At 36.7% G+C, this 15,204-nt stretch overlaps 1 protein-coding gene across 1 annotated transcript; it reads right to left on the reverse strand.

Moving 5' to 3' along the window:
- Positions 1-8,049: 8,049 nt before the first annotated feature.
- Positions 8,050-12,015, reverse strand: LOC109019816 (putative wall-associated receptor kinase-like 16). The gene is made up of 3 exons (XM_019002192.2): positions 11,069-12,015; positions 10,211-10,393; positions 8,050-9,529 (listed from the first exon to the last, which is right to left on the reverse strand). The coding sequence occupies exons 1-3, from the start codon at positions 11,988-11,990 to the stop codon at positions 8,319-8,321; spliced, it is 2,316 nt and encodes a 771-aa protein (XP_018857737.2). The 5' UTR covers positions 11,991-12,015; the 3' UTR covers positions 8,050-8,318.
- Between the last annotated feature and the right edge of the window lie 3,189 nt (positions 12,016-15,204).

The following is a 15,204-nucleotide window of genomic DNA, read 5'->3' on the forward strand; positions in this document are numbered from 1 at the left end:
ATTGAAGTTTAGTACTGCATATTACCCTCAAACAGACGGTCATCAGAGCGTACTATTCAGACTCTGGAGGATATGTTGCGGTCTTGTGTCACAGAATTTCAAGGAAGTTGGGAGAATCACCTGCCGCTTATTGAGTTCTCTTATAATAACAGTTTTCATTCCTCCATCCAGATGGCTCCGTATGAAGCTTTGTATGGAAGGAAGTGTAGATCGCCTCTGTGTTGGGACGAAGTCGGTGAGAGTAAAGTAATTGGGCCTGAGATAATTCAAGAAACGAAGGATCAAGTTCAGCTTATAAGGAAGAAAATGGCTGAAGCGCAAAGTCGCCAGAAGAGTTGCGCAGATACAAGAAGAAGAGACTTATCCTTTGAAGAAGGTGATTGGGTTTATCTTAAAGTCTCTCCTATGAAAGGCGTTAAGCGCTTTGGTAAGAAATGAAAGCTTAGTCCAAGATATATTGGCCCTTTTCAGATCGTAGAGAAGGTTGGGCTTGTTGCTTATAGAGTTGCCTTGCCGGATTATTTTGGGGATGTTCATGACGTGTTTCATGTGTCTTCGTTAAAAAAGAGTTTTGGACAGTAAGAACCACGTTTTGCTGACCCTGAACGCATTCAACTGCAGCCTAACCTTACTTATGAAGTTGCCCCGACACAGATTGTAGAATGGAAGGAGCAAAGATTAAGGTCCAAGGCAATAGCTTTGGTGAAGGTGTCATGGGGTGATCCGTTGGCTCAAGATTTCTCATGGGAGAGAGAAGCTGATATGAGAGAGCAATATCCATATTTATTTGATTAATCTGGACGGTATGTTCTGAGTTTGCTCTTAGTTGAATCCTAATCCTGTCTTAGCTTTAATATTTGACCTTGCTAATTTCGAGGACGAAATTTTATTTAAGGGGGGGGAGGATGTAACACCCCGAATTTTAGTGTATTTTTATTGAAGGAATTAAAAATATTTATGCAAAAATTATTTCTCGTGCTTCATGATTATTAAGTTTTAGTTGGGTTATTTTTATGATTTCTTAGTTTGCGAAATTATTTCTTTGAGCGCTTTCTTAAATTAAATATTGTTGTCTGTTTAAGTTTCTACTCGAATAAAATTTAATTATTATCGGGTTTGAATAATCATTTTAATTATAATCATTGTGTTTGAAATATTTTATTTTACTAGCTGTTTTAAAACTGTTTCCATTGGATCATTTTTGTGACCCAAGATTTGAGGATTGGACCTCATTTCTTTCCCTGTAATTTTCCTTTTCTTTTTCTTTTTTCTTTTTCTTTTTTTTTTCTCTTTCCTTCTTTTTCTTTTCTTTTCTTTCTTTTTTTTCTTCTTCTCCTTTCTTCCCCGCGCGCGAGCCCACCTCTCTCTCACTCCTCGTGCGATTTGGCCTCCACCCAGCCCGCCGCCGTCGCGCCACCGTGCGCGACACCGCCCCTCCCATCAGCTTCCCCACCGGCTAGTGACCACCCCCCTCAATTTCCACCTCCATCCGCGCCGCCGTTAGCCTCCACGCGCCCTTCAAAGCCGCGGCCACCATTCGCTCCAGCGCCGCCGTCGCGCCACCTCCGGCCACCATCTCTTCACGACTTCATCCTCGACCTCCCAGCAACCCATTGGACCCAACCCCGGCTCCGATCCGTCACCGGTGAAGCACAACCAAGTCCATCTTCGATTTTGACTTTTTGGCCTTAAAACCACCCCTTGCGCCGCCACCCACGGCAAACCACCACCACCACTAGCTTCACCGACCTCCATAAGCCCTACCCTATCAATCTCGGGTCTTCGTTAGCACCCGTTGGAAAGTGGGTATCTATGACCCACGGCCACAGTGTATTTTACACTGTTCGACGGCTATTTTTCTACTTCGAGCGCACCCGCGATCCTCGGAAAATTATTTTATAGTACTGTAAGTATTTTCCAAATATTTCTCGTGAATTTTATGTATTTTTGCACTAAACCATTTCACTGCATTATTTGGCATGCCGGACTGAGTCCGAGGAGTTCGGGGGTCGGATGGATTTGGAATTGAAGTTATTGGTTGAGTTTTTTTGAATTGGATATTGGTTGTTGCTGGGTTTTGGTTGGATTTGTTGTGATTGCTCATTGGTGGATGTTAGATCTGTGTTGGTGCATGTTCATGTCATTATTTCATGCGTAACCATGTTTGTAAAGAAAACTGGGTTTTCGTGTAATGCATTCATGCTCATGTGTGATTTGAAAAGGTCATGATTTTATGCGAGAATATTTTTGGGTGCGTGTGTATCACGAACCCCAAGCCGAGATGGGGTATTATCTCGGTGGAGCTCCTTTGGTTACTCGGGAGCGGAATAAACTGAGTAACGTCCCCTGATTGTCGCTGGGCGACGATGGGATCGGACGAGAGATTCGTGCCGACTCCGTAGTCCTTCTGCTGGCGGGGACTAGAGGATGCTTGGCTACGTACGCGCTGGGCGCGGAACTGGGCATCGCTCGTTGCATAGTGGGTGCTTGGCTACGTACGCCCTGGGCGCGGAACCGAGCATCGTTACGAAGTCAGGACGTGCGGATGCTCCCTAGGGGAGGCCATGGTGCATAGGTTAATAATGGATTAAATTGGCTATTTTCTGGGAAAATAGTGTGTGTTGGATTTTGTGTAAATCATTTTCTGGGAAAATGATATTTGTGAAAATGTATATTTTCTCATATGCATGCATGTTGGTCGCATTAAATGCATTTTATTCCTGAGGATTATTTGGGTCATACTTACCTGCGGTACCATTTTGTGGTAATGCAGACTTTGATGCAGATGAGGAGGAGGAGGGCAAGCCTGAGGAGACGGCTCCGCCCGAGGAGTGATCTGAGATCACTGGTTTTATTATTTTATTTTGCTTATTGTATTTTTCGGGATATGTGTTAAACTTTATTTTGGGATGACTGTATAACTGCTTTTACACTTCTACTGATTTTTAGATTGTATTTAAAATTCTGGTACTTAGTAGACTTAACTATCCGTTGCGTTATTTTATTTGTACACCGTTGTATGTACACACTGGCATTTCGATGGGATGTGTGACCGTGCTGTCACCATCCGGGCGTCTCGATCCCCGTACTTTTATTTAGAGGGGGTCGGGGGCACCACAAGATGTGTGCCAAAATTTTACGTGAAACAAGCAATAAATGGTTGAAAGCAAGGAAAACACATCATTTGGGAGATCAGATGATAATACTAGGAGTCACCGTAGTTGATAAAGAGTCTCACTGGTGGGACACTGTCATCTCTAGTGTCGTGTTCAACGGGATGGATTTTTCTTGTTTGGCACCTCAAACCCTATAAATATCCACTCATGTACGCATTACAAAGATTTAGATTCATTTAGAGACTCCAACTTGTCTCACTAATGTAAGGAGACAAGAATTAACCTTTAAGGGAGGTGCCTGGGTATATCTCAAGGTATCACCTATGAAAGGGATGGAGAGATTTGGGTTGAAAGGGAAATTACAGCCAAGATACATTGGACCTTAACTAGTAGCGGGAAAAGTTGGCCCAGTGGTGTATTGGTTTACGTTACTAGCAAAATATGAGGAAATTCATAATGTGCTCCACATTTCCACTTTAAGTAAAAGTTTTGGAAACGAGCAACCCGAGTAATTAACCCAAATCAAGTTACGTTACAACTGAATCTCACTTATAAAGAGAGACCCATATGGATCGCAGATAGGAAAGAGTAGAGATTACGATCTAGATCAAACCATTGGTGAAGGTGCAATGGGGAAATGTGGGAAATAAGGAGTTCACATAGGAAAGTGAGTGGGTCGCCAGGGAGCTATTCCCATATTTATTCGAGCCATAATGAGTGCTCTATAATGTACGAGGCAAGGGTAAATTAGCAAAATCGAGGGCAAGAGTAAAGCTATAAGTAAGCCTCTAGTTTACCCCTTTGGACCATAATACTTAGAGCCATCAGAACCATAACCTTTGTGCAAGAGAAAAGAACTGCAGAAGGCCAGCGATAGCACCCAAAATAATGATATGGTTCCTAGAGAAATGACGCGAAATAATGATAAGGTTGGAAGTTGAACGCCGATAGGTAGAGGAGGAATGCAGTCGAGATGAAGAGAGTACTCGAAGGGCAAAAGCTCTAATAACGGAGAGGCTGGACCATGACAATACAACTGGGCACAACATGGGGAGAAACGAGTGGTGTTGGAGCATGACAAGCGAGAGAAGGACAAGGGTGAGGATTCACTAACGTTCCACAATGCTGAATCTAGCAGAGGAGTTAGGATACAAGAGAGCACAACCAACGGGCAATGCAGAAGCAAGTGACAGAGGAGACAAGAGGAGGAACCTCTTGTCCCAGTAGTGGATGGTGATGATTTGTTGATGCATTGGGGTGAAGCAAGGGAAGTACTTCAAGTGGTGTCGATAGAGAACACAAAAAAACACCCTGCCTTGTGAACTTCCCTTGGTTTGTCATATTGAAGGATGGTCTGCATCGAATTTTGAGGACAAAATCCTTATTAGGGGAGGATGCAATGATCACACAAGAAAAAAAGGGTAGACTAGCTTCCAGGATCAAAGGGAAGGTGAAGAAGAGATCTTATCCTTGTCATGTGGAAGCCAAAGATGATCTTTCCTCAATTTAGTGGAAAATGAGACAACGCTAGTCTAGAGAGTGTAGTTAGACCAATGGACGGGCGAACGAAATCATTTAGAAAGCCTGGCAGGCACACCTTAACACAAGATGTAACAAGGATTTTCACCCTGTGCTAGGTGAGTAAGTACCCAAGCAACGAATGAGGAGCTGAAGAGGCTTGTAGTTCTGGAAAAGGTGCCAATCTTACAAAGGCGAGAAAAGAGCCTAAGGCGAGCAATGGTCAAGGACAAGACCATGGTTTAGTGCGACGTTGGAGACCCTCATTCAAGGAGAGACTACATATTGGACTTAAGGTAGGCCATAAGGACGTGCATACCTTGACTTTACAGTTTATCTTTGTCATCCTGTAGTGGGACTATCGAGACTGAAGGGCTTCTATTCAAGCATGACCAAAGTCAGAAGGATGTCAGAAAAGGATGTCAGAAGGACACCTCATGGTCCCATTCTATAAATAGCTTAAGTTAAAAGCCAAAATGTCACTTTTGATATACTAAGTGTTCGATCTTCTTTGAAGTTGAAATCTTCAAATAAGGCAGGTGACTTCAGGAGAACAATGGAAGAGAAAGAGTAGCGCAGTACTGCCGTAGTGAGTGTACTGCTGTGAGGTAGGTTAGCTTTTAAGACATTACTAGGATATGTAAGGTAAATGTTGCGGATATGTCATGGGATTTGCAATGCATATTCTGTAAACTTTGCCCCTTCTGATCATGAGTAAATGAATATTTTCCTTCATTATATTTACGATCATTCTCACTTCGAGTTTGAATGGCTCAGATTTGTGATGTGGTGATTTCCGGTGAGTGTGTGTGAGAGAGAGTCTTATCGTGTGTCAATCATCATGGACACGTAGATGTTCCTCGAGAAATTCCAACCATACATTGCCACTAATTTCATGTGGAAAGGAGAATGCCTCGTGATGGATTGGGTGGAACGTTTTTGTATTGGCATCACTGGATAGACAGGAATGAGAATACCTTGGGTGTATTATGTGTGGTGTTCTTGAATTGATTGACCGGATGATGTGTTCTCCAGTGCAACAAGTATTCTCTGTGTGAGATCTGGTGATTTATTATTCTTTGCGTGAGAACTAATAATTCGACACGTCTCTTTGTGTGGGATTGGATAATTCGAAGCACTTCCACATGAGATCGGATGATTGGAAATATCTATGTGAGATTCGATGATTTTGTGATAAATTTCATATGTTGACATACGATGACTTCTACATGCTTGAGAAGAGGGCGATTCCTCGTCTCAACGAAATATATGTATACTTGAGTTTTGCATAGAGGGAAATTTCCCAAAGGGTGAATCCTCGTTGTGCTTATTTACTTGTGTTTTTGTCAGAGGGTGATTCATCGCCATACACAATACATGTATTCACAATTATTTTTACGTAAAATTGTACATTACATCATCACATATATTGTCTCTCATTAGCAGTCTTTAGCTGTTTAGCCTACCTATGATTTCATTTATCGGAACTGTAGAGTTTGATGTAGAGTTAGATCCAGGATAGATACCTGAGAAGAAGGATCAATCATGCATGAGCAATAGATATGGCATATCTCTGTTAATATAGATTTTGTTGTTCTTTTGGATTTACATTACTAAGTCCGATGGCCAACTATGATCGGTTTGTCGTATTTGGATTTAAGGAACAAACAATTGCATCTGTATATTATTTTAGAAAATGAAGTGACATATGGATATTTGGGTGTTTATTGAATGAATCTTCTTATGATTTAAACTCTAGTACAAATAGTACTTAACCTTTACTATTCCGCTACAATTTTATAACGACCATTCACTTACATGTGCGCTTATTTGTGAACATGGCATGTCTAGTCTCAACCTAAATCCTAGGTGTAGCACCCTTGGCACCATGAATCCTTGCTAGGTCCTTTACCGATGAACGAGGCGCCACAGCTCGTGCAGTGCTGGAATTGAGTAATGTTTGTACAAAAAATTTGTTAGATCACAAGGAAGCCACATATGGTGATGGTTCGGAAAAATAAAATTACAACAGAAGTTGTATAAGGGACGGAAGCAAACTGATGTACGGATTAAAAAGAGGGCAGTGATCCATTAAGAGAGTAGGAGGATAGTGAAAGTGTTCCATTTCATTTTATCTCATCTCATCTAATTATTATAACTTTTTAAAATTTACACACAAAATATAATAAACAATTAACTTTTTCAAATTCTAAAACAATAATAATTGTAAAACATAATATTCTAACAATATTTTAATCAACTTTCAACTTTTATCCAAAACTATCTCATTTTATCTTTTGGATACCTAATTATGATATGTGCAAGGAACTTGGAACCCACAATAAACTCCTGGAAACATTTAGAGAAATAATTACTAGTCAAAACTCCTCCTTTTAGTTTTTAGAAAGGTAAAATCAAGTTTTGAAGACTAAAATTTATACCCACAAAGAGCATATGAAAAACCAAAAATGCTCAGTGTTTCTTCACGTATAAAAAAAATAACAAAATCTATACAACACAAATCAAACCAAGAAGCAAGCGAAACTCAAGAATCGATTTTTCCAATGAAGCATGCATGAAAGAGCACCTACTGAGGAACTTGTCTCCGACTTTGCTTCCAAGTTCAAGGATTATAGGCCATGTTAGCTCAACATGAAAGGCAAAGACAATTTTGCTAATGGCAACTTGCCTTTGACTTTGCTTTCATTGTTATGGCCTTTGCAAGTTCTTGGTCGAAACGGGGTTCAATCCTCAAATGGGAAGCTACATTAGACCTAATTTATTTGAGATGAAGAATCATAAGTTCAACATGCAAGTCATCTTTAGTACTTCATCAAACAATGGAGAGGGCGTAGATCTATATCATGGGTTCAATAACTTGTCAAAGATTCCCCAACCGATATCAAAGAAAAGTGAGGCGAGATGTGCAAATTCAAAATTTTCTTTTTCAAATATGGGCAATAATTATGTACATCTTAATTTATTCGAATAAAAAGAGAGACTAATGTATCAGGTTCCGAATTCATGTTTAAACCCAACTTTACACTACATTCAGATCAAAGATGCACTCTTTGCAGAAAACCATGATAAGGCATACTCCACATAATTAGGAACACAAGAGCCATCCCATGAGGTTGTGAAGACCCTCTTGATGAGGGTTGGCCACTTGAACTCTAGATCTCCCATTTTATTAATCATGTATTGTTTAGTTTTAGTTTCTTGTCGTTTTTTTTTTTAATTTTTTCCCATAATTTTCTTGATGGCCATGGCCGGGATAAGTGTCACGATTCTATTAATTAACTGATGCTAATTGCTAATGTAATGTACCTCGAAACCGAAGAGTACTTACCCCAGAAACCTCAGTACGTTGTGCAAGACAGGTACATGTTGTACAACTTTTATTACATTAACTTTCTTAAATAGTCAAGAATGGAGAATTATTGAGGGAAAGGTAGACTCTTGGCAGTAGGATGGGATCAAACTTATTTGTTTACCAAGAGGAACACAAAACTGTTACAAGTTACATCCAATTACAGAAAATTAGTAAAAGCAAGAGAACCAGAAAAGGTACTGAATGATCTGTGGTAAAGTCTACAACATTATTACTCAACATTAATAGGCATGTAGAAGTTCATGAATGGATCTCATTGATTTATATAAATCAATTATTGTGGACTTAACTACTTATCGACCATCATCTAGGGGTTTCAAGAGTTGGTTTATCATGCTATCATGTCCACTAACTGCACTTGCAGAAGAACCAACGCCAATATCAATGTTGAAAGGGAGTGTAGGTGTACTGAGCAAGTATTCTGTTTCTTCTGTGGTTTGATTATCTTTTCCCCATGGATGCTTTTCCATATTTCTCAATCCTTCTAGCTCCATTGCCACTTCCATCATAGTGGGCCTATCCTCCCCTCTTAACCTTAAGCACCCTTTAGCAAGATTAGCAACTTCCTTTAATGGCTCAATATTAGCCTCATTGACAATATGATCCTGAAGAATGTGAAGTAGACGATCCTCTTTCACTGCAGAAACAAAATACATTGCTAGGTTTTTATAAGTTTCCGGCCTATTGGTAGAAATTGCCTCTTCACCTGTCAGCAGCTCTGCCAACACAACACCAAAGCTGTACACATCACTTTTTTCCGTTAGTTGGCCAGTTTGGAAGTATTCAGGGTCTAAGTACCCAAGAGTTCCTTGCACCAAGGTGGTTATTTCTGTTTGATCAAGAGCTATCAACCTTGAAGCTCCAAAGTCAGCCACTTTTGCTGTGTGGTTATCATCTAATAGTATATTAGTACTTTTCACATCTCTATGTATAATTGGCATAGAAGTTTCAGAATGTAGGTATGCAAGGGCTCTTGCTGTTTCTGTTGCTATCTTCAAACGTCTTTCCCATGAAAGAGGAGAAGCACGACTTATATCATGAATATGGTCAGAAAGAGTCCCATTTGTGATGAATTCATAAACAAGTAAGGGAACTTCTGTTTCAAGACAACAACCTAATAGTTTGACCACATTTCTATGATTGATTTGGTTAAGCAAAATTACCTCATTTATAAATTGTTCAATTTGGCTCTTATCACAGACTTTGGACTTTTTGATGGCAACCACTTTGTTATCGGGTAATACTCCTTTGTAAACAGTTCCATAGCCCCCTTTGCCAAGGACTCTACTCTCATCATAATTGTTGGTGGCCTTTTTAAGCTCATCATTACTAAAGATTTTCGTTGTCTCCATAGACCTTCCATGATTCAAAATATGTTCTTGTAACATTAAGCCACCATTTTGTTGGAAGTACTTTTCTTGGAGTTTGATGAGCTTTCTTCTTTTCAATCCGAAAAGTACTGAAGAACCTCCCAAGAGCAAGACTAGGAGACTTATGCTGATGCCTGCAGAAAATGAATTATCAAGTAAAATTGTCACTAAAATCCAATATTTCATTATCCATCTTTGAAAAGTGCTACACATACAAGGAAATTTCACAAAAGTAAACTCATACAAATTGATATGGTTTCATGCGATACAATATATCTATTTTACAATAAAAGTAGTATTACATCTAGACACGTCAATTTGTTAGTTTACAATTTTATGAAATCATCTTGTAGCTAAAACATTTCTCTTTCATGTTTACTCAATGCCAGTAATATTATATCTGCTTTACAATTTACAATCATTTTGAACCAAGTTAATTAAGAACCAATATTTTGGACGACAGAATGAATATTTGAGCTAGAAAGTATTTACATAAGTGATTACCTCATAAGCTAGCATAGATATATCTACCTTTGACAGCTTTCAAATGTGGTTGATGTTAAAGCCAAAATCGTAAATTATTTTCAATTGCCTTTAATCTTTCTTCCAGATACTTGAATGACACCAATTGGCATCTATAGTTTTCACTTTCTAAATAGAGACGTTTTAACTAATTTTTATTCTTTGATCTGCATCGAATGATAATATTTAGGAAGTCTTTATGAAGTTAAAAATTCGAACAAATTAATTGATAACACGCAAAATATATAGATACAAATAATTTAAGATTGTACAAATCATTTATATATACTTACATAGTGCAATGATGATATTCTTAGAATTGCTTGGTTTAGGAATAACGGGAGTGCAACTACTTCCATTTCTCCACCCATCTCCTTGATACCCGATGGGGCAAGAACAGCTGTAAGACCCCATATGGTTGACACATATTGCATTAACAGCGCAGCCATGATTTGGAGTGTTACACTCATCAATATCTGGAAACACTCATCAATATCAAAACTCACATCCATCGGTATATGCCAACAAAAAATCTTCAATATGATGTCATTTAGCAGCGAAAACTAACTAACTAGCTAAGAGCCCTCTCAATAATTTTTGTTTTCTTTTTAAGGTACGTACATGATTAAAATTCATTTTCTTTATTTAATTATCTACTCACTTTTATAATATAGTTTATCTATTTTTTCTATATCATCTAAGTAATTTTTTAATCCTTTTAATTTATTTTAAATATTCATCAATAAATTTGCAATATCCTCATTGCAATATTTCTCTATATACAATTTTATATAATTATGTTCTATACACAAAAAATAAAAATAAAAATAAAAATGATAAGCTAAACAAAAATAAAAATTGATTCTAAATAAATAAAAACAGTGAGATTATATCAAGGCTGTGTTTGGTTCCCAAATTCAACTGAACTAAATTGAGTTCAGTTTAATTTTAAGCTGAGTCTAACATCTAAACATCCAAATCTCAAATTACTAAATTCATCACAACTCAAATAAATCTTTTGACATATTTCTAAAAAGATATTCTCGGAATATGGATTTGACGGAACATCACATAACTCAGCCTAAAGAAAACAAAGAAATTAAAAGATCTATGAAATTACCAAATTAGTGCATATGTAAAGCATTAATTACCTTTGCAACCACGAGAGAGATATGGGTTTCCGTCATAGCCTAAGGAGCAGTTGCAGCGATACCCAGGACCGTTTGTGGAATCGTAACATTCACTATTCGCTGCCTTACATGCGTATTCTATAGTATTTTTCTTGGCATCTTTGCATGTCTGCTTCCCAACTGCCCAATCTAGCACCAAGGGAAAAGCACGTTTACCCTGCATATTCTGAAGATCTAAGGTGGAAAACTTGTATGCTTTTTCTTCCACCACAAAGGCGAAACTACATGGATTGAATTTCATCACTTTGGAGTGGTTTTCAAGGCTCCCAGCCAACACATTCAAATCTTTTATTCCATCTGGAATAGGAGTCTGGCAACAGCCTATGCCAGAGCAAGAACCGTTAACCATGTTGTCGATGCTGTCACAGAGTGAAACGCATCCTGTCATATAATTCTTATCTGAGGCTGAACTTGAAATGAGCCCCATAGTGTCGCAACCGATGGCGGTGAACACGTTCTTCGAATACGAGATGGGGAACTTTTGCAGGGTGAGATTGGTATTGTTTTTGCTGGAATTATAGTTTGATTTCTGTGGACAATCACGGGCTACAGAAGCTGAGACTCGCAGTTCACCATCCAATGATATGTTCAATACCTTTATGTTACTAACACGCAAATATGGTGTTGGAGTACTCGTGCTAGAGGAGGAGGAGGACTTACAAGTAATAAGAAAAGATAAGTTAAAGTAGCAGCCTTTGGATGTTCCAAATGGGTAGGGGATTTCAAGCGATCCACATGTTCTGTTGCAGCTGGAATTGGATACTTCAGCTGCTGCTGTTGCTACAAATATTGCTGCTGAAATTAAAAATATCCCAAGCCGGAGTTTTACAGCAGCTTGTTGTGGCAGAAGAACAATTTGAAGCGAGGAGGACATAGCTTGCATGCTAGTTAATTGCCTTTTTCTGTCTGTTCTACTTAGGCTTTATCTTTATAGGAGCCAACTAGTCAACTACTACTGCCCATTTGCCGACATCACTCATCATTAAAGTAGTCAAGAGTTTTTTTTTTACTTTTTTTTTTAATATGCTAATCAAGATTCTTTTCCTAAGCTAGTCTACCATCAAGAAGTCCCTTTTATTTTTTTTTTGTTTTCCCCATGAAAATCAAGAAAAATACATTTCTAAAGATAGTCTAAAAAATTATTTATTTCTTGAGTAGCACGGCATTTACCGAGAGAATCTCCAATGAGTGCAATTGTTGTTTATATTTTCTTTACTTTCATATATTTTTTTAATCAACTTTAATATTTTTTAAAAAATAAAAAATTACAAAATCATTAAAAAATATTTTCTTAATCATTAAATTAAAAAAATTTAAAAAATTTATTGAAACCCACCATCGGGATGCTTTATCGGATAAAGCAATTTTCTTTCTTTTTTTGGATAAAGGAGGGTGGGGCTTTCGAATCCAGGTTTTCTATTTGTAGAACTGAGTCATATGCCATCACATATTTTTAAAGATAGTAAAAAAAAAAAATTATTTATTTCTTGTGATCTGAACTAGTAAAAAAAACTAACGTCTCATTTCTTTGAAGGGTACACATATTAATCCACTATTACACTAATTGATTTGCTGTATTCAAATTTGCAAGTTTTTCTTACGAATAACTTTTGATACATCAGCAATGTAGAGTGTATGTCATCTACATCGCGATTTATGAATAAATTTTTTTTTTTACAAAAATTCATGATCTCATACATTTGATTAGATCGTCAAAGAATTTTGATCTAAGAATCGTTTAAATGATCATTTAATATAAAATAAGGGGACACTATGTATTAATTTATAATTTAATAATAGGTGAATTATATAAATCCTAAATAGAAGTCCAATCTACCACGTACCTAACATTTCAAGAAGACGCAAGGAAAAACATAACACAAAAAAAAATTTAATAAATAAAAGACAAATAAACGTGCTCGAAGTTTATCGTATAAAAATGACGAAGTACGCAAGCATCGACAATATGTTCACTAGGCTTAATTAAACAGCTCCAAGTGGCAGCTGGCTGCATGCGTTGACGTAGACGATCGATGATAATTAATAGAGAATTAGGACCAGTCATGTGGAAATTTGATTGGACCGACAGAGAAATAAACTAAATAGCTAGCTAGCTGTACATGATTTTTTTAGTCTGCTCTAGGTAACCAAGACTAAGAACTTGATGATCAACTGATCTTGTCCCAAGACATGGAAAAGTCGCAAGAGAAATGGCGCTTTAGCCGTAAAAGAATTTTATAAAAATAAATTGACACACGACTGTAAAATTATTTTTACATTAATTTTTTAGATTTTTTTTATAAAATTTCTTTTTATTTGTAATATTTCTCAAGTCGTAAACGAACATTTATTTCCGTAATTTCACACGTCTGTTTCAAAATGAAGTACTGCCCCTTCTTTTATATTTGGATGATCAGTATCTAAACGATATAGTTGGATTACCCGTATATAATATATGTAATTTATTTATTAAATTATAGATTATTATGGACATGATGGACTTGGAGGGTTTAAAAATATTATATAGATAAAAAAAGACCCGTAGGAACTGAGTAAACAAATTAGAGGAATCTACACTTGGACAACAGGACAAGCATATTTGGAAGGGTGCATAACGAATATTTTCTTGGACACATGCGCCCGTTTCTGTCCCAATACAAAAAAATTTCTTGACTTTGTGCCAAAATGAAAGAAAAAGCCCCAATACGTACATTTTCAGCTCTGTATTTTAGCTGCATGGAAAATAGAAATCAGATAAGAGCATCTTCATTGGTTTGATCAGATCAATTTTTAAAATTTAACTAATATTATATTTTTTATATTTACCTATTTTATTTAAATTCAATCCCCACATTGGATTATCAATTCACTCTCTATATAATAATAAAATATTATTAATTTAATAATTTTTTATTTAATTTATTTTTATCACATTTTATAACTCTACCAATTAAATGTTAATAATAATAATATTCTAATTAAATTAATATTAAAAAATCAAATTTTCAAAAGTCATTTAATACTAATAACAAAAAATATTTGATTAAACTCATCTAAAATTCTATCTAAAATTCTTAATTACAAACCAAATAGTATTTTTGCTTGGAGTGAGAAACTAATATTTTAATGTTTGCTTGGAGTGAGAAATTAATATTTTAATGTTTGGTGAATCAATTGTAGTTTTCCATCTTTAGTCAACCACTGTAGCAAAAATCTAAATTATTTTAGATTTGTCCAATTCAACGTGGGATGTTTTTTACATCAATTATGCAAATTTTAGCCAACCTTCTCATTTAGCCAAGTCAATGAGGATGCTCTAAGAGTCGACATGTTGAACCAATGCAACCAACATCAATAAATGCTTAAGATATAAAATAAATAATAAAATCTATCTCTTTCTATTAATTTAATCATTCGAAATAAGCAGTGATTTCACATGGTATCATAGCAGAGGTCTTGAGTTCGAATATTGACTCTACACTCTATCCCATTTAATTAAATATTTTACGTGTTGGGCTACCTATTTAGGGAGAGTCTGGCCCACACGTGAAGGAGTAGTATAACGCCCCGTCTATTGAGGGAGAGTGTAGAATCTTGATCCTTCATTATCAACAAGAATATCTCTTAACTCCACCAAATCATGAACATCAAATATGAAAAATATTTCCTAAAATCCCCAATAACCCAAAACAACAAAATCTGTAAAATCCTATCTCTCAAATTTCATAAGACATCTTGCCTAACACCTGAAGATTCTAAAACCTTAAGTACCGATAAAGTTATTCCTTACAATCAGCACATGTATACACCTCAAGTCTAAAGATTCTTCCCTAAAGCCCCCGATAATCTAAAACCTCATATACCATAGTCTATATAACCCCAAACCTAGCTTTTGATCAAACTTATATCAACTTCAAAATCTAAACCTTAAATCATATCCATGTCATGTCATATAGCCTAGAGAATAATCCAATCGAATCTAAAACCTCAAATTCCTAAAACCTCAGTACATACCGTCTGCAGAATCTCAAACCTCAAATCTCTTCCCTTATTATAGTATGCAGAATCTCAAGCCTGGCTTTGATACCAACTGTAAT

Source organism: Juglans regia, chromosome 6 (assembly GCF_001411555.2).
Source record: "Juglans regia cultivar Chandler chromosome 6, Walnut 2.0, whole genome shotgun sequence".
NCBI lineage: Eukaryota > Viridiplantae > Streptophyta > Magnoliopsida > Fagales > Juglandaceae > Juglans > Juglans regia.